Consider the following 25,080-nt stretch of genomic DNA (forward strand, 5'->3'; position numbering starts at 1 on the left):
AGTTACGTAGCCTATCACAGCTTGGCAGCCACGCAAATGGTGGCCGGCGTAGTGGCTGCTATTTGCGGCCACAGCAGCCCGGCCGTGGCCAGAATTCCAGCTGCAGCTGGCCCTGGCCGGCGGCTCCGCGGAGTTGCTGTGGAGCAGAGCCAGCCGGGAAGGATTCTTGGGGGAGGGATGGAGCGCCTCCTCCCCACCGCCGATGCCCCGGAACAGACGGGTGAGTGGGATTCGTACATCCCTATGTGTGGCTACCTCTGAAGCTTATAGCATTTCAGACTCTGGTAATAGTTACCAGCCAGATGGTAACAATATTAAAATACAATATTAAAAACACAGCATTAAAAACACTTCCAACTACAGTAAAAAAAATTAAGGCGCAGTAAAATGAAGCAGCATAGAGGTCTGCCTGGCACCAACATTATTATCTTTTCGGCACCAGATTAAGACCTCTCTCTTTTCCCAGGCATTCCACAGCACATGATGAGCTTTAATCAGTCCTGGATGTGTCTTTAGTTACAACTGACGGTTCAAAGTTGTTTTTAGTTATATACCTGTTTGTGTATATTGTCTGTGTGCTTTCATGTAAATGGCTTTTAAACTTTGCATATTGTATTTAATGTTTTAACTTCTGTAAACCGCCTAGAGAGCTTCGGCTATGGGGCAGTATAGAAATGTAAATAACAATAACAATATACTTACAGCGCAGGGAAAGCCTGGGTGAACAAGTGTGTTTTCAGGGGCCATTTGAAAGATGTCACGTTTTCTGCCTCCCGAACTACACGAGGGAGGGTTTTGCTGAGGGTGGGTGCTGCTACAGAGAAGGCCTGCCATCTGGGGATTTCACAGCGACACTCTGTTTGTTTTGGAATGACCAGCTAGGCCTCCCCTGCCGAACTTAAAGGTTGCCTTGGGAAGGCGGCCTGCTAGGTATCCTGGTCCCAAGTGGTTTAGGGCTTTGTATGACAACATAACCTTGTATGTGCCTTGGTAGCTAATAGGCAGCCAGTGTGGCTCTTTTAACACAGGAGTTATGTGGGCATGGCTTTGGAGGTATAGGCAAGTGTTTTATCTGTTTTTTGGTGTTATAATGATGGTTTTATTGTATTTTATTATGTAGTCATAATTTTAGAGTTATGATTTTAACAGTGTGCATGTGTTGTATTGTTTTTATATGGGTTGCTAGCCACCCCAGGCTCCTTGAGAAAAAAGGCAGGATATAAATAAATTAAGCCCCATCTTCCACGCAGAACTTCCTTCTTTCCTTCTTTCCTTCTTTCCTTCTTTCCTTCTTTCCTTCTTTCCTTCTTTCCTTCTTTCCTTCTTTCCTTCTTTCCTTCTTTCCTTCTTTCCTTCTTTCCTTCTTTCCTTCTTTCCTTCTTTCCTTCTTTCCTTCTTTCCTTCTTTCCTTCTTTCCTTCTTTCCTTCTTTCCTTCTTTCCTTCTTTCCTTCTTTCCTTCTTTCCTTCTTTCCTTCTTTCCTTCTTTCCTTCTTTCCTTCTTTCCTTCTTTCCTTCTTTCCTTCTTTCCTTCTTTCCTTCTTTCCTTCTTTCCTTCTTTCCTTCTTTCCTTCTTTCCTTCTTTCCTTCTTTCCTTCTTTCCTTCTTTCCTTCTTTCCTTCTTTCCTTCTTTCCTTCTTTCCTTCTTTCCTTCTTTCCTTCTTTCCTTCTTTCCTTCTTTCCTTCTTTCCTTCTTTCCTTCTTTCCTTCTTTCCTTCTTTCCTTCTTTCCTTCTTTCCTTCTTTCCTTCTTTCCTTCTTTCCTTCTTTCCTTCTTTCCTTCTTTCCTTCTTTCCTTCTTTCCTTCTTTCCAATATTTGCATACTGCTCTACATCTAAAACAGATTTCAGAGCGGTGAACATAAAAGGTAAACTAGTAAATGAATAAAAAGATCAAGGGCGCAATCCTATGGGGATAGGCAGCCGCCTCCAAACTCAGAGGTGACTGTCTATCCAATGCAGGGCAGGAGAAGCATGGAGGGGATCATTCCCTCCATGCTCCTCCTGCCCTGCATTTTTGGCTAGACAGACGCTTTCGGAGACAGCGGAGTGTGGGTGGAGGCTGCTGGAAAACACATTGGATGTGTCGTACCGGCATTTCCACCCTCCCTGCCCCGGAATGCCCCATTTTGGCTGCTCCGCGTGATGCTGCACGGAAGAGGGGGAAGGTCGGTTCCCAGAAAACAAGATATCCTATGGCCATCTAGCTGCTGATTAGCAGCCATAGGATTGCTCCCTCCAGCACCATATTAAAATTATGCTTTTTAAAAAACAGAATGCCAGTAAAAACCGTGTCTGGTCAATTAAGGAATGCCTCCTGGAACAGTGCTGTTTTCAGAAGGCACCAGAAACAACACAGTGTTGGCGCCTGCTGACCTCCAGGGGCAGGGAGTTCCAAAGAAAGGGTGCTGCCACACTGAAGGCCCTTCTCTGGGTGGACTCCAATCGGGCCATAGGTCCATGTGAAACCACCAGAATCTCTGTGAGGGAAGCCTGAGGTGCTCCAGTGTTGGGAACTGAGCTTTCCAAAAAGCACATATCATCATCCCCCACGTACACCATGAGTGAGCACCTTTCCTGCCATCCATGACTCTTTCTCTGTCTGTGTCTTCTGTAGCGCCTGTGGTGACAGGCACGGGGCCAAACCTCTCCTTGGGGGAGTTGCAGGGGCATCTAGCCTATGACCTGAACCCCTCGAGTACAGGGATGAGGCGGACGCTTCCAAGCACTTCCTCCAGTGGGTAAGTCTGAGCTTCATGGTGGGTACTGCTTTGCCAATTCAGCTGGTGTGTTCGGAAGGTTGTCATGGCAGGGCTTTACTTGAGCTGGGGCTGTGCCCTAAAAGCAGTTCTTCAAGAACTCTTAGGCCAGGAATTTCTGCAGACCCAAGTGCCTCTGAACATGTTTAGATAGCGTTCTATATTCTTCTGCCTGGAAATTGTTCTATTCCCCCACTGAGAAGACACGTAGGCAGCAGTAATTTTAACAAGCATTGCCTCCTCCTCCAGCTTAGTGTAAGGTGTTTCCAGGTAGGAAAATTTAGATTTATGCTCTGGTACCTCTCTTCTCCCCCTTCATGGATCACTGCCTTGTTGTGGTGAAGGGGCTTGCATAATTCAGTGAAGCCATAAGCTATGCCGTGCAGGGCCACCCAAGACGGACAGGTCATAGCAGAGAGTTCTGACAAAATGTGGTCCACTGGAGAAGGAAATGGCAACCCACTCCAGTATTCTTGCCAAGAAAACCCCATGGAACGTATCACAAGGCTAAAAGAGATGACGCCGGAAGATGAGCCCCTCAGGTCAGGAGGTGTCCAATATACTACTGGGGAAGAGCAGAGGGAATTTCCAAGTAGCGCCAGAAAGAGTGAAGCGGCTGGGCCAAAGCCGAAAGGACACTCAGCTGTGGATGTGTCTGGTGGTGAAAAGAAAATCCGATGCTGTAAAGAACAATATTGTTTAGGAACCTGGAATGTACGATCAATGAATCAAGGCAAGCTGGAGGTGGTCAAACATGAGATGGCAAGATTGAACATCAACATCTTGGGAATCAGCGAACTAAAATGGACAAGCATGGACAAATTTAATTCAGGTGACCATCCTATCTACTACTGTGGGCAAGAATCCCTTAGAAGAAATGGAGTGGCACTCATAGTCAACAAAAGGGTGGGAAAAGCAGTACTGGGGTACAATCTCAAAAACGATAGAATGATCTCAGTACGAATCCAAGGCAAACCATTCAACATCACAGTAATTCAAGTCTATGCCCCAACCACTGATGCCGAAGAAGCTGAGGTTGATCGGTTCTATGAAGACCTACAACACCTTCTAGAACTAACACCAAAAAAGAATGTCCTTTTCATCATAGGGGACTGGAATGCCAAAGTAGGAAGTCAAGAAATCACCGGGATAACAGGCAAGCATGGCCTTGGTGTACAAAATGAAACAGGACAAAGGCTAATAGAGTTTTGCCAAGAGAACACGCTGATCATAGCAAACACTCTTTTCCAACAGCACAAGAGGCGACTCTACACATGGACATCACCAGATGGTCAATATCGAAATCAGATTGATTATGTCCTTTGCAGCCAAAGATGGAGAAGCTCTATACAGTCAGCAAAAACAAGACCCGGAGCTGACTGTGGCTCAGATCATGAGCTTCTTCTTGCAAAATTTTGGCTTAAATGGAAGAACGTAGGGAAAACCACTAAACCATTCAGGTATGACCTAAATCATATCCCTTCTGAATATACAGTGGAGGTGAGGAATAGATTTCAGGGATTAGACCTGATAGACAGAGTGCCTGAGGAACTGTGGACGGAGGTCCGTAACATTGTTCAGGAGGCAGCAACTAAATCCATCCCAAAGAAAAAGAAATGCAAGAAAGCAAAGTGGCTGTCTGATGAGGCTTTACAAGTAGGGATGTACGAATCACTTAGCTGTTCCGGTTGGGGCATCCGCTGGGGGGGGGGAGGCGCTCCGTCCCTCCCCCCAGAATCCTCGATGGGGGGGGAGGGGCTCCGTCCCTTCCCCCGGAATTGTTGACGGGCGGGGGAGGCGCCCCGTCCGTCCCCCCAGGAATCCTCGATGGCCGGCTCCGCTCCGTGGGGATTCCACGGAGCCGCCGGCCGGCTCCGCCAGCAGCTGGACATCTGGCCTCTGGCTAGCAGGGACGCAAATGGCGGCTGCCATAGCTGCTGCCATTTGCGTCCCTGTATTCAGCTGGTGTAGGCTACGTAAAGACTTACATAGCCTATCATGTCTGGGTTTAAAAAAAAACAATGCGTACGCAAATGGCGTCGGCTATGGCCGTCGCCATTTGCGTTCCTCATTTTTGGCTGTCTTAGTCTACATAAATATTTACATATTTAAATTTTTAAATATGGTATTTTTAAAGTAACTAAACCTTACTTTAAAAATACCAACTTAAAAAATGAGCCACAAAATACCTTTTCTTTTGCGGCTGCTTATATAGGTCAAAGTATTTTCTGGAATAGTAGTTAGAGCAGGGCGGGGGAGGACCAACAGTGATGCGGTGCCACAGTAGCTGGGACGCATGCTGCGACTGAACACGGGCTTCCTATACGTTTCCACAACATCCATGTTACGCATTTCAGCGCTTATTGCATAATACAACAATCCATACTTTAAAACTAAAAGAGCGTATCATGCGATTACATTAAAACACAAAACCACTTTTTTTTTTAGAGCACACACACCTATGACCATAAAGACAAGAGGTCATCTCATTTACAGTTGAGCCACTGTCTACTTGAGAAAGGGCGTGTCAGGGTGTTTAACAGGCCACCATGTGTCTCCTGGGCACTCTGCACACTTTAAGCATTTCCACATGCTGGAGAGATAGCCAGCTGGTGACACACCAGCCCAAAGCAATGATATCTGGTCCTGTGGGAGTGCTGCCAAATTTTTAATCAGAGGACAGGAAAAGGTTTTGCTTGCTATTTGGATTGTGATCTGCCAAAATCATTCTCATCTCTCAATGCTCTTGAGTTCTGAGCACATAAATCCTGTCCCTTAAATCCCTACACTAGCTTCCTGTCTGCTCTCAGATCCTGCACAAGCCCTTCACCCTTACCTTCAAAGCCCTCCGTGGCCTTTCCCCTGTACCACACTGCCACCTCTGTCACCTCTTATATCTTGATACATCCCTGCCTGTGACCTTCGCTCCACTAACTCCGTCTTCCACCATTGAAAGGTCTCCTGTTCCCATTTAAGTCTCCACCCTTATTCCCTTGCTACCCTTTGTGCCTAGAACCATCCCTTTGGATTACTGCAGTGTGCTTTGCTAGGGGCTGCCATTGAGGTCTAGAAGCTGCAGTTGATGCTGAAGGCTGCAGCCAGGTTGGCTTATCTCCAGCATATTACACCTGTGCTGAGGGAACTACCCTGGCTGCCTGTTTGCTGCTAGGGCAGGTTTAAGGGTTTGGTTCCTGTTTACAAAGACCTAAATAATTCAGCACCAGAATACTTTTACAATTGTGCAGAATACAATTCATCACCAGAATACAGGCGAGATTGCCTGATCCTCTATTGGTCTACTCAGTTTCTGGCCTCCTGGAAGTACTCAAGATTTCAGAGGTTCAGTCCACGATGGCTCAGAATAGGGGCTTTAATGTGGTAGCAGCCACTCTTGAAGTCCCTACCTCTACAAATTAGGCAGGCGCCAACACTTCTGGGTATTTGGTGCCTACTGAAAACATACTTTTTCCAAAACACATTCCCAGGAAGATCATTCTTCTGCACACAACAATACTGTAAGTATTTAATTATGACATTATGCTATATTGTTTTCTACATCACTTATGTAATAAATTACTCTAGTTGAGCGATAAGCAGCAGCTAGCGTTAGTCATTAACTAGTCCAAGCTCAAGAAGCCAAGAGTGGCTTGGACAAAGCCAAGGAAAACAAAACCAGATATAAGGATGCACTGAAGAACAGTTGGAGTCATTCTGGGTTCAATAATAATCATCAGAGCAGGTCCAGGATCTGGCAGGAACATTTTCTACTATGGGTGAGCATCAACAATTGCTTCCAACACCTGAACTGGGTTTGAGGCTCCTCTTTTATGCAGAGGCTGATTGACAAGTGATGCCAGCTGGGTCAAGCTGCAGATGTCTTCCGACTGTGCTGGGCCCCTCCCCAGACACACTCAGGCTGAGATGTTCTGTGTCCTCCTCCATCCCAAACAGAGGCACAACAACTTAGAACCTTTTATTAATGTAAGTGATTTGTAGACATTAGTAAATAAATAAGTAAATAAATACATCACCCCACAGAACATCTCTTGCTTCCTTCAAATCCCTCCTCAAAACTCACCTTTTTCCTTTAGTCCTGCCTAGCCTAACCTAACTCAGCTGAAGTACATGTAAATGGAATAATCACATATTTTTCCTCTAGTTTACGTTAGACCTCTCTTCTCTGCCCTGTGTCATGTCACAAAATATAAGTCCCTCAGGGCGGAGACTTGGTCCCCTCGTACATTGTAAAGCAGAGTGATGGAATATAAAAATAAATGAAAAGGAAGATACTGTTTTCAAAACTTGGTTTGCTATGGCTTCCTCTGAAGCACCATTGTGGCACTTTTGTTGAGCAGGGAGGGATGTGCCAAGCATTCTCTGATAGTTGTTGTTCCTAAAGGAATTTTTTTATTGGTTGCTATAATGGTTAGACTGGTTTGGAAGCTGGTTTCAGTGTGTAGCGGGTATGTGATTAAATGGGCCAATATTCTTGGACAGAAGTGGGTGCTAACCATGCCTCCCTTTCTTTCTCATCTAAGGAGTAAGCGGCATAAGTCAGGTTCCATGGAAGATGACCTGGATGCCAGCCCAGGGGGTGAATATTATGCATCCCCTAGCTCGCCCACGAGTAGCAGCCGCAACTGGACAAAAGACAAGGAAGGGGGTAAGTGTGCGTGACTGGGGCCTGCCCTCTGGTCCCCTAGAGCATCTCTACACCAGCCTAAAATCCTACATTTAAAACAGGGCTTTCTGCTTCCATTTTAAATGCAGGATCACGACGACTCCTTTTTTCACCCGCTTCCTTTTCCCCATCCCCATTCCCCCTCCTCCTCCCCGTATCTGACTCTTCCATTATCTTTCATGGATCTCACTCCTCTTCTTGCCGCTTTTCCTCTTTTCACGGTGGAAACTCAAGCGGAACACAATGGGGTAGTTTCATAGCTCAGTATCTGCGATCTATTTAAAAATGGAACAGAGAGCATTTAGTGCAGGAGGGTCATGGCAGGGTCATGATGTCATGTGATGAGCCTGCAAAGGTCCGTGAAGGAGCCATCTCCATCGCAGGATAAAAGCTCCGTGTGAAGAAAGCTCTAGTCTCCAGCCTTCAAGAAATCAAGATTCTCTGCCTTATATTGGGCAGTTTGATTGGGTAAGATGGTTCCTGCCATCACACCACTCATACTCATGTCCCTGGAAGCAGTCATAATTAAGGCAAAGAGTGTAATTTTTGCACAGTTATGTTTGAACTTACAAATATGGGTATGTTTTAAAATGTCAGATGACCAATTGTGTTGAAACGGTACAACTAGGAAATGGTCAGACTCCAAAACTACAAATTATGATGATGACTTTATTTTCTCAGGAGAGTAAGGAAGAGCAGATTTCCTTCCATTTTGTCCCTTTATTGTTTCGTAGTGTTGCTCTCCCCTGTGTTCCATTTCTTCTTAATTCTAAAATAAATTCCAGAATTGGAGCACGTAAAGTTACTTCTGTTCATTTCACTTCTTTCTCCTCTTCCTTGTTACTGATACACACACACACACACGCGCGCGCGCACACACACACACACACACACACACACAATATATACTTGGAGCGGCGGGCAGGGAGGACAGTCATCGATACAATTGCATCAAGATTAATTTTGTGCGGAGATTTACTTATGTGCATTAGAAAACACTGCCAAACAAGCAAGCAAAAATAGCAACCGAGGTTGCTTTTTGGGTGGTGGGGAAGTAACGTTTTATGCACACAAGACCACATTGTAAAGGGGGAACAGCTGCAAATAAACAAAAGGAACTGAAAAGCTGTGTCAAATGGTATGTACAGCGTGCTCTACAAATTTTGGAAATTCAAAAAATAAAACAGTGAAGGAGTCCTAATTAGTGATGGGCTAACTGACCCCATCATAATTTGTAATGTGCTTTCCAAGTTATGAATCCAACATTACACCTTCGGACAAAAGTTATCTGTTATTATGAGCTTTCAGATTATCTCCAAATGTTTACATGCTTGCATCGCTGTAGTGCATCATGGGAACATGGTGTGTGTAAAATGATGCTGTTTTCTACCTCACACATCATGATATAATGTGTCCCAACACATTCTTCTCTGATTGTTAGTTATCACATGTACTTTGTTTACAGCAATTGACATCTGAGCATGTGCAAAGATGGTACAGGTTGGATGCTTAGTCATTAGAATGCACATGTGCAGAAAATATAAATGAACTCATCGTTAATCTTGGTTTGAATTGCAAAAATATTATGAAGTTTGTTGGAATTAAGTCAAGGCTCACTACGCATTCAAGAATTGCAAACCTTCTAGATTCGGCTTCTGAACTGACTAATTTTAAGTTTCAGCAGCATCATTAGTTCTGATGAGTCAGTTCCACTTTGGAAATAAGTCCAGGCGACTGGGACCTTTAGAATCAAGGCAGCAATTCAGAAGAAGGAGGATTTCAGAAGCACCCTTGCTACAGCAATTGGAGTAGTTAAGACTAGAGTGGTTACAAGTGAGCAGTTACTGGTTTCAACCCATTTACTGTTGGGCAAACTCTCTGTTGTTGGCCCTGTTTGGAATCAGCCTGGCATTTCTTAGCTTTCATAGGAGGCATTCAGAGAAAGCATCTCTGTTTTCTGAAAATCCTCTGCTCAATCGTAACGTTGGTGCATGTGCACAGATGGTGTTGTGGTGGCACATATGCATTCTTTGTACCCTAAGAATAGTAGTTTGGTTTCACCTGCCTGCACCAACCCACAGCACCAGCCATGGTAGAGGGCTGCTTGATTAATTCAGCAGAACACCCCCCTCCCCACTGCCACACACATACTAGTACAAAAGAGGGCTTTAGATCTGGATGGGGGAAACAGCCACATAAACTTGTTAACAAGAAACAATTGAGAGGATTGGTCCAGACAGAGCAGATAACTCACCATGCAAGAAGCTGCTTAGTCAGGTGGTCTGGTCTTGTAGATCACATTAAGAGCTTCCTTGAATGAAAGGTTTATGTTAAGCAACCTTCACATGTGCAGTGACAGTACAGCTGGCTTTAGTCATTAGCCTGCTGACTATGGATGTGCAAGGCCTTGTTTAATATTCCAAACCTGAGAAGATGCCACTCAATTCATAATATAACAGAGTATTTCAAGCTGGGCATTCTAAACCGGGTAATTACAAATTTCAGCAATATTACTAGAGATCTTACCAGAGAGAGGGATGGGTGGGCAGAGGACCAGGAAAAGCCAGTTAGGTGCTGTAATAATTTAAAGAGTAATTCCTAATGTGTTTTGATTATCTTTGTCAGGGGAAATTGATCAACAGTTTAAATAGGCACAAAGTTTCATCTCCTTAATGGCATCATTTACGGCTCCTCTGCAAATGGAGAGCTAGAAAGAGGTGGAAGTTTGTGAGGTTCTGTACACCATGCTTTTATCCCTCAGCTTTACCGGGGTGTCACCTTCTGGATTCTTTGCGAAATCAAGGTTGGCTTCTTTACATATGCTTCCCCTTGCTTTTTTTCAGGGATTTCCTTTCTCTGCAAGTTCTATAAGTTTCATTAAACAGCCACTAGATGGCACTGTGGTATAGCGTAACTGCGCACTTTACACACAGAAATATTGCATATCCCAGATTTAATACCACATTTTCCCCGTTAAGGGGAAGCCATGATATTGGTCACAAAGGATAGGAGAAGCCCTGGAGGTTGATGATGTTGTGTAAAGGACCTGCAAACTTCTGTGAGTAACCAATCACGAGTGCACAATAAAAGCCTCCTGTAGAGAAGCCCTGTGTCTATTTAACTGTTGAAGAATTTCCTCTGTTAAGGATTGAGATTTTCCATTGAACGATTGTTCTGCCTAATTGGCTTGCTTTGTTATATTTGTCCTGCTGTTGGTATCCCCCTTCCTTTTTCTTAAGTCTTAGCCCAATCCTAAATTCACAGCGGCCTTAAGCAAGCTACCATCCCCCTCCCTGCAACATGGGGATTATAATACTGATCTGCCCCCCAGGGCTGTTTGTAAAGATCACTGAGATAATGTATGGGAAATATTCTATAAATGTTGTCGTGGCTGTCACTCAATTAAAGAAATCAGAGTCAATTAATCAATTGATTAAATTTTCATGAGTAAAAGAAACTCTAGTTCTGAAGTAATATTGTCTATGTTTTTAGAGGATGCATGCATGGGAGGTGTCCTCTTAGAAGAGGCATCCCTCTCCTGTGTGCGGGGGGGGAAGAGAGAATGCCTCTTTCATGATGGTGCTTGCGTACTGGGATTAAAAAAATCACCCCTGCCCCAATTTAATGCTTAATTAATTATGGTGCCATTCTAGTTGATCAAAGGTGTTTCTTTGAACTGAATAAACATTGCAGCTGCCATTATCATCAATATTCCTTCTGTCTGGGAATATTCTGCCTGGAAATCTGTCTCCAAAAGCAAAGTACGGAGTTCCCTGTCCCCCACCCCACCCTTCCTTGCCTGAGTAGAAACGTGTTCAGAATGCTGTGCGAGAAGAGGTTTATTTTAGTCCTGTACTGGATGTTCTGTAAAATCCTTCTAAATGAGCGATTGAGAAAGGACTAAACCCGTTAGAGGCACTGCCTAAACCAACTGGCCCAGATAAATCTGAGCCAAGTGGTTGGGAGAGATTAACTCTCTCTGCTTTGTGCTCCATCCCTATATTGCACTGCAGGCACAGCAGCTCAATGGCAGAGTGAGCAACACAGTCCACCCCCAAATGTGCCACAGGTAGACAGCAGATGGCTCCAGATGACAAAAGCATTGAGGCAAGCCACACATGATACCATCTAAGACAACTGCTTTAGTTACAGTATATCCTGTTTGGACTACTGTAACATTCTCCACGTGGGACTGCCTTTGAAAACTTTACCTGGTTTAGAATGCTGCAACCGGACGGTTGACCAGGGCAGGTTACAGGCAGCACATGACACCCTTCACAACTCCCTTGCTACCTGTAATTCCAGGCACAATTTGGTAATGCTAGAGATGTGAAGGCTTGGGGGTGGGGAATAGAAAAATGGGGGGGGAACTGTTCTCCCCCCCATTTTCCCAAAATCAGCAGATTCCAGGGAAGACTCCTCCTCCTGCACACATGCATTTTGTGCCCCCCACCCCACCCTGGCCTTCATGTCTCCCATTATGAACTATAAAGCCCCATACAACTTGGGACCAGGCTATTTCAATCGGGCTTCAGGCCTGGTTTTGGAACGGAAACTGCCTTGGTCGCCCTGTGGGATGACCTCTGCCGGGAGAGGGACAGGGGGAGTGCGACCCTGTTGATTCTCCTGGACCTCTCAGCGGCTTTCGATACCATCGACCATGGTATCCTTCTGGATAGGGTGTCTGGGCTGGGAGTTGGAGGCACTGCACTGCAGTGGTTCCACTCCTACTTGGATGGCCAATTCCAGGAGGTGGTGCTGGTGGATTACTGCTCTGTGCCATGGCAATTACACCATGGGGCTCCACAGGGCTCTGTTTTATCCGCCATGCTGTTCAACATCTACATGAAACCGCTGGCGGAGGCTATCCGGAGGTGCGGGCTGAGGTGCCATCAATATGCGGATGACACCCAGCTCCACCTCTTTCTCATCAAACCCAGGTCAGGCAGTGGCTGTTCTGAATCAGGGCCTGGGCACGGTAATGAGCTGGATGAGGGCCAATAAACTGAAGCTCAATCCAGACAAGACGGAGGTACTGTTAGTGGGTGGTTCGTCTGCCCGGCTAGGCGATGTTCGACCTGTTCTGGAGGGGGTTGCACTCCCCCTAAAGGAGCAGGTTCATAGTTTGGGGGTGCTCTTGGACCCAGAACTGTCACTTGAGGCACAGGTGAACTCGGTGGCACGGAGCACCTTTTATCAGCTTAGGCTGGTATACCAACTGCGCCCTTATCTGGACAGAGAGAACCTAGCTTCAGTTATCCATGCTTTGAGAACTTCTCGTCTGGATTAGGGATGGCAGAGAATTCCGCCACGGATTCCAGTGAGGCCAGATTCTTTAGAATCCGGCCCCCCGGAATCTGTGGCGGAACGGCCTCCTGCCCCCCTGCGGAATCCCCCCAGGACAGCACTTACCTGGGGTGGATGTGGTGGATTTGGCGGCGGCGGCAGCAGAGGCTCCAGCGGCTGGTATCCTGGCGGGCCACGGCCGGGCTGCTGCCGCCACCATTGCCATCCTTGCAGCTGTGATAGGCTACGTAAGAATTTACGTAGCCTATCACAGCTAACTCCCCCCAAAAAACGCAGCGTACACAAATGGCGGCAGCTACGGCGGCCGCCATTTGCGTTCCCTGTTTTTCGCTGATTTATCTTACGTAAATATTTACGTAGGGTAGAACGGTGAAAAATAAAGGACAACCCAATATGTTGCATACATAGCACTTGGAGGATATTTTTCTTGGAGGATCACTGAGGCACTGCAAGTGGGACTAATTGGGAGGGTCAGGGTGGCATTTCTCTGCTGGACAGGGCTCTGAAAAGCATAGCAGTCCAGACTGAGATGGGACAGCTGGAGGGAAGGATGATGGGAGATGGGACAGATGGAGAGCTGTTGCCAACAACCTTGTACTGAGACGGCTCTGTAAAACACCACCTCCTCCAACACTTCTCCAGGCATCTCTCCAACTGTGAAAAAGACAGAAATGGACAAGTCTCCCTTCAACAGCCCATCTCCACAGGACACTTCACCCCGGCTGACCAGCTTCACCCAGCATCACCGTCCTGTCATTGCTGTACACAGTGGTATGCCCGCTTTCACTAGGGAGAGCCCAGAAAGAGCAAACTCTAGACTTAGACCAGGTCGGCACATTTTGGAGAATGAGGTGGTAGAGTCCTGAGAAAATGTAGTGGACTGTAGCACTGTGTGGGTGGACTGTAGCACAGATGTGTGGGTGGTGGGGGTTGTCACATTTTTAATACTCCTCGGTGGTGGTGGTGGTGGTGTTTAATTCCTTGCAAGCAGAAAAATAGCATGTCAGAAAGAGAGTGGCTCTAGTCCACTCCTTGCTGTGCTACGTTTCACAAAGAGGAACATTCAAAAATGTGATTTTCTCCCTTCCACTTGCAATCTGATATGGTACAGTCTGTTCCGCCACCTCATTTTGACAGGCATGGGACCCTGGGCCCTAATGGTGCAATTCTGCTAGTGTGGTTTATACACAACTAGCATGGTATGTGTGTTTTTTTAACAGGCATTCCTTCTTCCTGAGAATTGTGGTCCCCAAGGGGGGGGCAGGGAGGGAGGAGTACTCTTAAGAATCTCTACCCTCACCAAACTTTAATTCCCAGGAATATTTTTCGGGGGGTGGACGATTTGGTAATTGTGGAAAAATTCTGGAAAAATTATGTTAAGAGTCCTTACATGTCTACTAAGTAATATACATGATTAAGCAGTTAAGGGTAGCATGGATTCTGCCCCCCACACACACACACACACCAGAGGAGACTGTCTCTGTTAAGACAGATGTAAGTCTTTAGAGCAGAAGATTGCCTTGGAAGCACCCTTGGTGAGAATGAACCCAAATGTATGTATTCCTCTCCAGGGGTGCTTTCTTGAGGGTCAAACTCTTGGAAGAAATAGTTCTGCAAATTTGTAAAAGAAGCCAGCCAGGTACACAGCACTGACTTGCTGATGCTTGTGATGTTACGAGGAAACCTCCTATCCCAACCCCCAGAATAATTTGCACTTAAAAAAACAAGGAAAATCTCATTTTTAAAAGAAAATTAATAAGGCTATGAATGGACAGAAAAATGCATGCCTGTGTATGCAGCACTTTTATGCAGGTCTGTCATTTTTGTCGTGAAGCTGAGAGGAAGCTGGAATTTCCCTGTAGCTGAGGGATGTTCTGTGACCATTCTCTTCTTTTATATTGCATCTGTCTTTTCTCTCTCTCTTTCTGTTTTTAAATATTACATATGTCTTCACCCTTTGTGATGGACAGTATCAGACTGCAGGCCAACTGGAACGTAGCTTTTCTTATAGCTAGAGCTGAAACAGACCTGTATGGCAGCTTTCCTCAACCTGGTGCCCTCCAGATGTGTTGGACTATAACTCCCATTGTCCCCAACCAGTATGGCTGTTGCTGGCTGGGGGTGATGTGGGTTGTAGTCCAACAGATCTGCAGGACACCAGGTTGGGGATGATTGCCATATGGTATGGGGTTAGGGGGCATTTAGCAAACAATAGGGGTTTCAAAACGTTGAATATGCCAAGCAACATGGATAGCCCTGAAAGTTTAAAAGTTGGTCTGTTTGTTTTTAAAGAATCCGTTAGAAAAGAAAGGAAAGACAGGCTTGGATTTTGAACATTTGGGGCAGGAGAGCCACATGCTCAAACATCTGAACAAATATTCCAGTCGGAACATTTTGGCTAGATGTTTGAATGCATTTGGGGTCCCAGTGTTCATGGGGTGCCCATTGGAGTGGGGAATGGTGGGTGCCATCAGTGTTTCTGCAGCTGGCAGCAAGGTGCTGGAGCAGGGGTGCGGAGCCTCAAATCTAGGTGCCAAAACTTGGCTCACCTGGAGTCCCCATCCAGCCCTCTGGATTTCCCCAGATGGCCCCATCCATTCCCCTCCCCTCCCCAATCAATCATTTGGTGGTTTCTGGGCTTTTTTGGAGTTATCCCCCCCCCCCCAATTTCTAAAAGGTTGAAATGCCTCTCCTAAAACTGAGTTACCAGCAATAAGAGCTTTCAGCTCCAACATGCTGGCCTTTGGGGCCTGGCCCCTTTTGCCTTCAGCCCACCACCAGGCTGCAGCACCCAGGAGCACCTCTGAAACTGAATTCCAGCTGAAAGAGGTTCAACCCCTGCTGTGCTAGACTGTGGTCCCATTGTGGGAGGAGAGAACGATTTGGGCATTGGTGCCGAAGGGCAGACACTGCTGTTCCCACTTTGGCGGTGTCAGTGCCAACTCGACCGCTCACCTCCAGCCCAGGAGTGAAAAAATACGCTTAAGGGTAAAAAAAAGGGGGCGTTAAAGATTCCCAAAGGATCTGTTGACTTGCCCAGGGAGAGGGAGGAGATGGTGCGTATGGAGGACCAGCCTTCACTATTTGCCTGCCCCAGGAGGAGGAGGAGGGCAGAGGAAGGCCATGCATGCCATCTGGGGCTGCTCTGCTGCCCCACCCCGGTGGTCTCTGCAGAGGTGCCTGGGAGCAGGGGGGCTGGGTGTGCACTGGTGACGAAGGCCGCCCAGTCTCTTCTCTGCCTCTTTTGCCCCCTGCAGGTATCACCCGAAGCCCCCACCCCTCTGCTGTGCTGCACTTCCCCACCACCTCCATCCTGCCCCAGACGGCCTCCACCTACTTCCCGCACACAGCCATAAGGTACCCGCCTCATCTGAATCCGCAGGACCCTCTGAAAGATCTCGTCTCGTTGGCCTGCGACCCGTCCAACCAACAGCCCGGACCGGTAAGGAACTGCCAGGGTTGCATCTCCTGATGCCTCTTGCACTGTGGAGGGGGGCGGGGGAGGCCAGCCCACCTCTGCCCAGCCCAACTCATGATTCAAAGGGGTGCTTTGAGAGACAGCATGGCAGTCAAGCTGGTTCTTCTTCCAAATGCCCATAGAGCCAAGTGTCCCCAACCCCGCTCGCTTCTGTGCCTGTTCTGTGCCACAATAAAAACTAGAACACTGGGTTGTTCTTGTTTTTATTGTAAACTTTCCAAATGACATGCTGAAGCTGTTAAAACCTAGTTCTTGGCCAAAAGTTCTGGAAAGAAAGATCATTGGGGCAGCAGGGGCAGGGAGAGGAGTTGATGGCAAAAGAGGAGGCCAAACTGCCTTCCCACTGCCAGGGGATAGAGGGAGGCAAATGTCATGGTTTTGGGTAACACTCACTAGTGTTCTTGTACATTTCCTTTGGCTGCTGGCACCCATTTTTATTTTCAAACAGTGCCCCGGAACAACTCTACATTTGATGTAACTTTGCTCCAGGGCAGGACTAGTAAGTCAAAATGGCAGCAGTCAGCCCAAGGAGTCAGAATGAATGCAAGTGAGTTTTGCCATCTCTGCCCTTGAAATCCCCACCCCCCGGCCAAGTAACCAAAATGCCCTCCTCTGCTTTTGTGAGTATGAACAGAGTTCAAAACAGCCTGGGCAGGGTTTTCATTCAGCCCTGAATCCATCGATCCTCAGTATACAGATAATAATTGTCTGTAGCTTGTGTGTATCATGGCCCAGGTATGTTTATTTGGGCAAAGGCAGCTGGGGACAGGGGCTCCTGAAGGGTGGTGGGGTGGGGGCTTAGAGCCCAGTTGCACATTCTGACTCACCAAAGTAGAAGTGGGGAGGTCTACTATTACAGCCTGTGCTACCCATGGCGGGGTAGTGGAGGAGGAGGAGAGAGACAATTGACCCCCACAAAATGCAGTCCCCATGTTTATCAAGGCAGGTGCCCACAGCAGTCCCAGAGGTTAGGGGTGGGGGAGGCAGGAGAGGGTTCGAGGCAGAGTCTTGGCAAAACTTTTAAGGTCCACAGGTAGCAAGGTCAGCTACAGTCTTATTGAAGATGCAACTCTGTTCCCCCCTTCCCCTCTGAAGTAGCCCCTGGGTTAGATGATATCGCAAAACAGACATGCTGAAAGTTATTGGGACAGGAGAGGGTGCAGAGCCAGAATGGAGAATTCTAAACGCTTTTGATGTTCCGCTGGGCTTCTAATCAAATCCATCCCATGTGGCCATAACTTCCCCCTGTCCAGCCACCACATGTACACAGATAGCTCTGCTGTTTGATGTACAGCTGCTTCTCTTCCCTTCCACTGTGGTTTGTAGCCTATCCTGGCAGGTGGTACCATCAAAGGGCTACCTAATGCACTGGCTACCTGCAGGGCACCTGGTAGGAGATGCTGTGCTTCCCCCACCGCACACACACACCCTGCATTTGAAAGTTAGTATTGCTTTCTCATACTTGTGGTTACTTCTTTGGTGCCAGACCTCTCCCCTGAAACTGAAGAGGTGGGCTGGAGATACTGCTGAAGGTGGCTCTACACAGGCAACATTGAGTGTAGGTTACACACTATGAATGTTTCCAAAAAATGTTTCCACCAGATTTGTCTCCAGACTTTGGAGTTCCAAATTACCCAGTCTTGTTTCCAAAGTAAAACTGATGAATTAGGAATACTCCATTGTTTGTTTTTAATTTTATAAAGTGTGCTGCAGGTGTGCAGTTCACAGCAGCTTTCAGTGACTTGGTGTGTCTCCCCCCCCTCCCCCCAATCCTCTATATGAAATGATGTGCACCTGTAAATTGATAAAACACTACAAGGAAGCAGCCTTGATGTGATTCTATATACGGTTGCACCAAGTTTCTTTTTGTGCTGTGTTTTGCCAATGCTTGGGAGCGCAGGTGCACATCGCTAAAACACCTACAATTGCATTGAGACTGCGTTTTTGGTTTGCAGTGTTTTATCCATGTGCATCTGCACACGGATAACACTGGGGTGGGGGATGCAAATTAACTGAAAGCTGTATCAAACTGCTCAGGCTCCAATTCCAGAAATAGTTTTACAAAGTCTCCTGGTTAAACCAGAGTAATGAAAGAGAGGAACACAGCACAGAGCAACATTCTGAAGCAAGAAAGGCACAGAATGGGGGGAATCTGTTCATCCCTGCTGCATGCACAATCCATAACACTCTCTGTTTACTGGGTTTTGTAGCACTTCCAGGATTGAGCAGAGGAGCTAGCACGAGAAAATAAATGTGCCTCTGCCATGGGGAACAATTCCCTTATCATGCCACTTTCAATTCTCTCTCAACTATTGTCTGTCTCTAAAGGCCATTCCATACATTGCAGCTTTCTTCTTTTAAATGTACACCTAAGGCTTTCTTTTGTTTTTTAAGTGCACAGGTCAGTAAAGTCAAACTGTGAATGCATTTGTGTAGGCTTTTTTATATATACTTTTTATTCTATTTTTTATCTTTATACATGAAATAAACAGTACCAACAACCTAATCATTATCTACAGTTTCCCAGCAATACAGTATTCTTAGGAGAACACAGCAATAACGAAAATGAGGGGGGGGGGAAGGGGGGGGAGGAGAAGGAAGAAGAAAACAAGAAAGAAAATGAAAAAATATAAAAAGTTACTTAAAAGGATTAAATTTAAACTCCATTACACACAAACTTCAAATACCATTCTAGTTAAAAGTTATACCTATAACATTGGCAATATTACAATTCAGTACAGCATAGATAATCAACCTTACATTTCAATTCATATCATCAGTCTTATAGCAAGGCAGCAGGCCTACAATTCATTTCCAATAACCATATATTGCCCTTCAGTTAACATATAATAATAAAGCTTAACAATTTAACCAGCCAAAAATATTACTACCCAAAGTCTCATAATAATGATAGTAATAATAATAAAAAGGAAGAAAATTAGAAAGGATAAGTAATAATAATAACAAATCACTAATACATTTTATACTGTTATATAATAATAAAGCTTAAAATCAACCTCACAACAATCACTAATGTATTTTGTACTAGATATATAAATGAGTGTGCACATTTCTTTACACCCTCAGACAGTAGATTTAAGTACAGTATATCATATCCATTTTAAAGAGAAAGGATTTAAAAGAAAAGAAGAAAAAAATGAGAGAAAAAAGACAGATATATATGAGCAATTATCTCTGGCCGAGCCTGGATCTTACAAACTAAACATAGCCAGTTTACAAAACATGTTTATAAATTCCAGTTCATGGGGCTGGAACAGAAGTCTCACGCATTTTTCCGATTAGCCACGCCTCCGCCATTTCGTGATTTAGAAACTTCTTCATCTGACCTTCAGAAAAAATACAAAATGTAGCAGGATATTTTAAATGATATTGCAAGTTCATTTGTTTTGCCAGGTTTTTCGCCTTGGTAAATTGCCTTCTTTTATCAGCAACTTCTTTGGTGTAATCCGGAAATAACATAACTTTATTTTGTTTTGATCCCCAAAAAAGATTTCCGCCCCCCCCTTGCCAAACGCAGGATATAATTTTTTGTGGAGATTCTTGCAAATTGGACTATAATCATATAACCAGTCCCTTTGGCATTTGGCACACGGAATGCCTGCTCAATATCAAGTAAATAATCAGATGACACGGGGTATCTGATGCACAAGCTTATCTACAAAAGTAGACAAATTTACATCAGTAGGTAGATCTTTAATACCAATAATACGTACATTTGCACTGTGTGTGAAAGCCTCAAGTTGGGAGATTCTGGCCAAAAAATTGTTGTAAAAAGCTTGTGACGCAGTCTCGTTTGCTGCCATCCTATCTTGTAGCTCGTTAACCTTCACCTCCATCTTTTGCCAAGAAGTGTTAATTAAGTCCACACACCCCTGGCAGGGTGTTGATGGAATTTTGAATTGTATCCAGCCTCTTAGCCTGTTCAGCAAATTGCGAAGACAAAGTTTTTATCAGAGCAAACAACTCCTCTGTATTTCCATCGCTTCTCGGAGCCTTTGCCATGGGAGGTATAGGGGGGTCAGCGGAGATCCTGCTCCTTTTTTCCTCTTTGATGTAGTCATCCTTCTGTTCAAACAGATCTTGCAGGTCCTCAAATATTGTTGGTATTTCTTAGTCCATAAACACTAATAACTACATTTGGAACTCGTCAGCCCTGTGTTCTCCTAATTAGATAGGAGTTTCAAAACAACTTTGAGCGATGCCTAAGCTCTGGCAGAGTACCTTGGAGATCAACCCTTCTGCTGCTTCGCAAAAGAAGCTGCTCTTCCAAGATTTCATCCAGGTGCTGCTCTTGCTCCCCCTTTTAATTCCAGGGGAAGATGAAAAGGTTTTTTAACCTTTTAAAAGCTGTTTGAGATAGTGTCCCACGGAGCCTCTGCACCGCAGAACGCTGCCAGGGCGACATGGCTCCAAACCGGAAGTCCCGCGTTTGTGTAGGCTTCTCATACACATATCCTCACCTGAGATCTGGGAATAGCTGCAGCTATTTGTCAAGGGGACATCGGTGAGAATCACAGACTGCTGCCATTTGAATGTGTGAATTGGCCCTTTCAGTGCATTGAAAATGGAGAGTCATTGATGCTGTGCGGGAGTTTAATGCACAGCCCTCCCATGGTATCCTTCCCTTTCAGACTTTTGCAACTCCAGCCCGCTCCTCCTGCTTCTGCTGACCCTTAAAAATCATTAGATAATTGTACCTAGAATGAGCTATTTGAAAATGCCATTAGAAAACACATTTTTAAAAGGTAGAAAGAGTAAACTCAATTGCCTAACAATATCCCTAAACTTAAACTATTCCTACTACTAAAGGAAGGCTGTGACCCTAAACACCTTTATCCAGGAGCTGGCTCCATTGAACAAAGCAGGGCACACTTCTGAATAAATATGCGTAAGATTGCACTGTAATGCTACTTACATTAAACACACACACACATACACATACACACACACACACACACACACACACACACACACATCTTTTCAATTTGTTTCAGAAATGTTTTGCACTTTGCTCATCTCTACCCTACCTTCCCAGCTGTGTGGGTCTATTTAGCAATGTGTAAAAGAAACAAAAATTTACCACAACCATTTTAAAGAATAATACGTTCTGGCACAAGAAGCAGCAGCATACATGGGTCATGTGTGGGTGTGGCATGGCTTGAGGTCAGTGACCAAATGTGGACACTGTAGGTCTGAGATAGAATTGTGGGGTGGGGCTGTAAAAAGGATTAGGAAGATGGCACACCAGAAGGCCCCTTCCATGGCTCTTAGCCATGATTGTTTGATGGGACCTCCATGTGTGGAGGCAGGTGACCTGGCCCAAATTCCCATGGACTCCAGTGGAGCCCACCCGACATCCCTGCTTTGAGGGTGGAAGTTCCCCCAGGCAGGCAAGCAGGCAGCTCCTGTGGGCAGTGCTAACAGCTTGCTCTGTGTTTTTTTTTGTGTGTGTGTGTGTTGTGTCCCTAGTTAAATGGAGGTGGTCAAGTGAAGGTACCTGGGCACTACCTTCCCACCCAGATGTTGGCGCCGCCGCCCCTGAGCATGCCCCTCCTGGCAATCTCACCTGACACCAAATCTACCACGACAACTTCCGAGGGAGGGACCATCTCACCAACGTCTCCCAGTAAGCAAGCTTGCCCACCCACCCGCCAGCTCCCAAATGGCCCAGCCTTGCCTGCCTGCCTGCCTGCCTGCCTGCCTGCCACCTGTCACCAATTTCCCCCCTCTCTAGCCATATTTACCCAGACTGCCCTGCAGACCTGCTTACGTACGTGTGTGTGTGTGTGCATGAGGGGATGCTTGCGTGACAACTTTTGGTGAGGGGATTTTCGGATGAGATGGCAGCAGGGTGCATGGCTTTAAACTGAGGCAGTTTAAATCATTCATTTAAATCACCAGAAAACAGGGCTGGTTTTAAATCATTGCTTCAAATAAAGTCCCAAACAAGCACCCATGTAATCAGTTGCTACAACAGTAATAAAACACCTGTTTGCAACTAAATAGGGCCTTTGTATCACCCAGGAGCATCATCTGAAACCTCTTGCATGCCTTTTGCACAAAAAAGTCTGTCTCCTTAGAAATAGGTGTACAGCTATAGAATGAGGGTTTCCCATGTGGCACTCTCTCATTCCACATGTAAGTACACTGAGTAGGATCACTGCCTTGAAGACTAGAGCTCTCAAATGTTCCTTAAGCAAAGGCTAGTAGCTGCATGGCAGACAGGTGTTTCTGCATGACATGGAAACAGGGCTGGCATGAAGGATTGGCATAGTGTGCCAAGGGCCCACATAAGAGCTTCTGCAAGCTGCTTGTTCACCTGCCCCTTGCTCTGGCCCAGCAACAGTGGTGGTGGTGAGAAGGAGGAGCAGTGGATGCAGACTTGCTCATTGGTTCTCTGCCTGCCAAGCAGGCAAACAAGTGGCAGCCATGACAAGAAAGAGGATGAGGAGCCATAGCAGCTGGTGACCCTTGTGGTGAGAAGGTGGGCTCACTGAGGGAGGGGGCCCATGGAGGGGATCTTGCCTGAGGGCCCTCAGAAACCCAGAGCCAGCACTGTATGGAAAGTAATTAGCCATGTTGCTTGGTTGACCATCTAAATCAGAGGTGTTGAATCTCTTTTAGCCCAATGGACAGAATCAATTTTCAGGGAAGCTCTTGGGACCCACGTACTGATGGTTTTAGAATGTAGAAAAAAATGTACAAAAGTTGGGAAACTGCTAAAATATTGTCAGTGGGGGGGAAAGGGGGTGAGCCATCTGGGGTCCTCAGAGGGCCAGATTGAGACCCCAGACGACTGGATTTGGGCCACTGGCCTGCGGTTAAACAGCCCTGATCTAAATACTCATATTTTGCACAGCAAAAAACTGTAGGAGAGGGCAAACATTCTAAATATGACACAATAAGGGCACAGTCCACTCCGGATAGTCTGCAGCCTCCTCCATGCTCCAGCTGCCCTGCATTTTTGGCTAGACAGCGGCTGAGTGGAGGGGAGGGAAAGACGCTGTGTTGTGCATAGGAAGCTGCATAAAGCAGCTTCCACTGTCTCCTCCCCACCCCTGGGACGCCCCCCTTTTCCTTGTCTCTACGCTCTGTTTCCGAGCACAGAGATGTAGCCAGTGCAGAGAGAACCGCGCTGGCTATGAGGGGGAGGGGGCGGGGCATGCGGTTTCTGGGAACCCCATTTGGAGCCCTGGCTCCAACCTCAGTTCCCAGAAACCGAAAAATCCTATGGCTCTCTAGACAGTGTCTAGTGGCCATAGGATTGTTTCCTCCATCATATAGGGTTTCTATTGTGGGAATTATGAATATTTAGGCAGTCATATAGCATGGATGTCTATCCATGTCATGAAGAAACACTGTTCTCCTATGGACCTTCTGGTCAAATATTACTATCCCAAACCCAGCCTCCTGGTTCCTTCATTCTTTTTACACAGTTTTTAGCTCAATGTGTCCAATAGAGGGTCATGGATTGAATTTTAAGAGCATCTGAATATAGACCTGAATAGGTTTGTATTGCACTCAGATATCATTTTAAACCAATACAGCTGATTTTAAAAAAAAAACTGATTTAGAATGTCAAAAACCTCCAAAAACTTAAATTACCCTTTTTAAGCACACACACATCCCCAACTAGAACACCCGATACACTTAGACACCTCAATCAAATTAGGTTTGGTAGCTTGCCAGTAATATTACTAAATGTCTAATAACAACATGACACTGTATCATACTGTGTTTTGAGGCTGAGGAATTGGCAACCTTTGTTTCGTTCATTCTGAGTCTTAACAGACTGGAAGTGAACCTGCCATACATCCCTTTTCTCAGTTTTATTGTATTGCATGGGAGCGCAGCTTTGTTTGAATGGGTTTGGCAAAGTTATTTTGCTTATCCTAGCTTTCTGAGGAGCTGAAGTCTCTCACAATATGCCTTCTTTTAACCAATCAGATGTTTATTATTTATTATTTATTTACAATATTTATATACCGCTCCACATCAGAAGATTTTGGAGCAGTGAACAACACAGTAAAAGAATAAAACAGCAGGTCAAAAGAGTTAAAACATTTTTAAAAAGACAAACCCCAATAAAGTGGAATTTAACAAACCACGGCTGGTCATGCAAGGAAGGCATGATTAAGGGCACAATCCTATGCACATTTAGACAGAGAAAAGGCCTACAACTCCCAGCATGCCCCAGCCAGTGTGGCTGGCTGGGGCATGCTGGGAGTTGTAGGCCTTTTCTCTGTCTAAACATGCATAGGATTGCGCCCTAAGAGCGTTGGACTGGGATTCTAGTCCCCACTCAGCCATAAAGCTCACTGAGTGACTTTGAGCAGCTAACTGACTCTCAGCCTAACCTACCTCACAGGGTTGTTGTGATGATAAAATGGAGAGGAGGAGGACTAGGTAAGCCGGCTTCAGTTCCTTGAAAGAGGAAAAAAGGTGGGATAAAATGTAATAATAAATAATAAAGCCATCTTATGAGACTTTAGATGGGACCCAATTCGAAAGTGGTGTCTCTTTCTTAACCTTGTTAATCTGCTCCTCAAAATTGCAGGGCTAAAAGTTTTGGGGGGGGCACCCTTTCACCTCACTCTAATATTTACAAGAACTGGTTATGTTTGGTGTTCATTCCCAGCTGCTTTCCTGGGATGCTCGCTCTGTCTGCCATTGTCAACTTGCCCTTCCTCCCTGTCCGTTGTGTTTTGCACATGGGTTGCTGGGGGAATCCAAAGAAACTGGAGTTAAACAGGTGGCAAGAGAGGCCACGTCAGTGTCTCTCAGGTCATGCTGCTTATGATGTGTACCTATTTGCAACACTGTGTGTGTGATAATAA

The 25,080-nt window shown here is 45.8% G+C and overlaps 1 protein-coding gene across 13 annotated transcripts in view; it reads left to right on the forward strand.

Annotated features, from left to right (window-relative positions):
* LOC146334054 (nuclear factor 1 C-type-like) overlaps positions 1–25,080 on the forward strand; it is a 280,437-nt gene that overhangs the window by 186,966 nt on the left and 68,391 nt on the right. For 8 of the 13 annotated variants that reach the window (XR_014786399.1, XM_084824951.1, XM_084824954.1 and 5 more), the window contains 5 exons: positions 2,615–2,738; positions 7,295–7,419; positions 13,387–13,515; positions 16,002–16,186; positions 21,713–21,869. Coding sequence is in view for 12 of the 13 variants with exons in the window: in XM_084824951.1 (XP_084681077.1) it covers positions 2,615–2,738; positions 7,295–7,419; positions 13,387–13,515; positions 16,002–16,186; positions 21,713–21,869 (720 nt within the window). In the remaining variant the exon portion in view is untranslated. The remainder of the gene's footprint in view (positions 1–2,614; positions 2,739–7,294; positions 7,420–13,386; positions 13,516–16,001; positions 16,187–21,712; positions 21,870–25,080) is intronic. The other 5 variants (XM_084824958.1, XM_084824959.1, XM_084824953.1 and 2 more) reach the window with 4 other exon arrangements.

This window comes from Heloderma suspectum, chromosome W (assembly GCF_057233095.1).
Source record: "Heloderma suspectum isolate Gila_16-S chromosome W, 16-S_ref, whole genome shotgun sequence".
NCBI classification, from domain to species: domain Eukaryota; kingdom Metazoa; phylum Chordata; class Lepidosauria; order Squamata; family Helodermatidae; genus Heloderma; species Heloderma suspectum.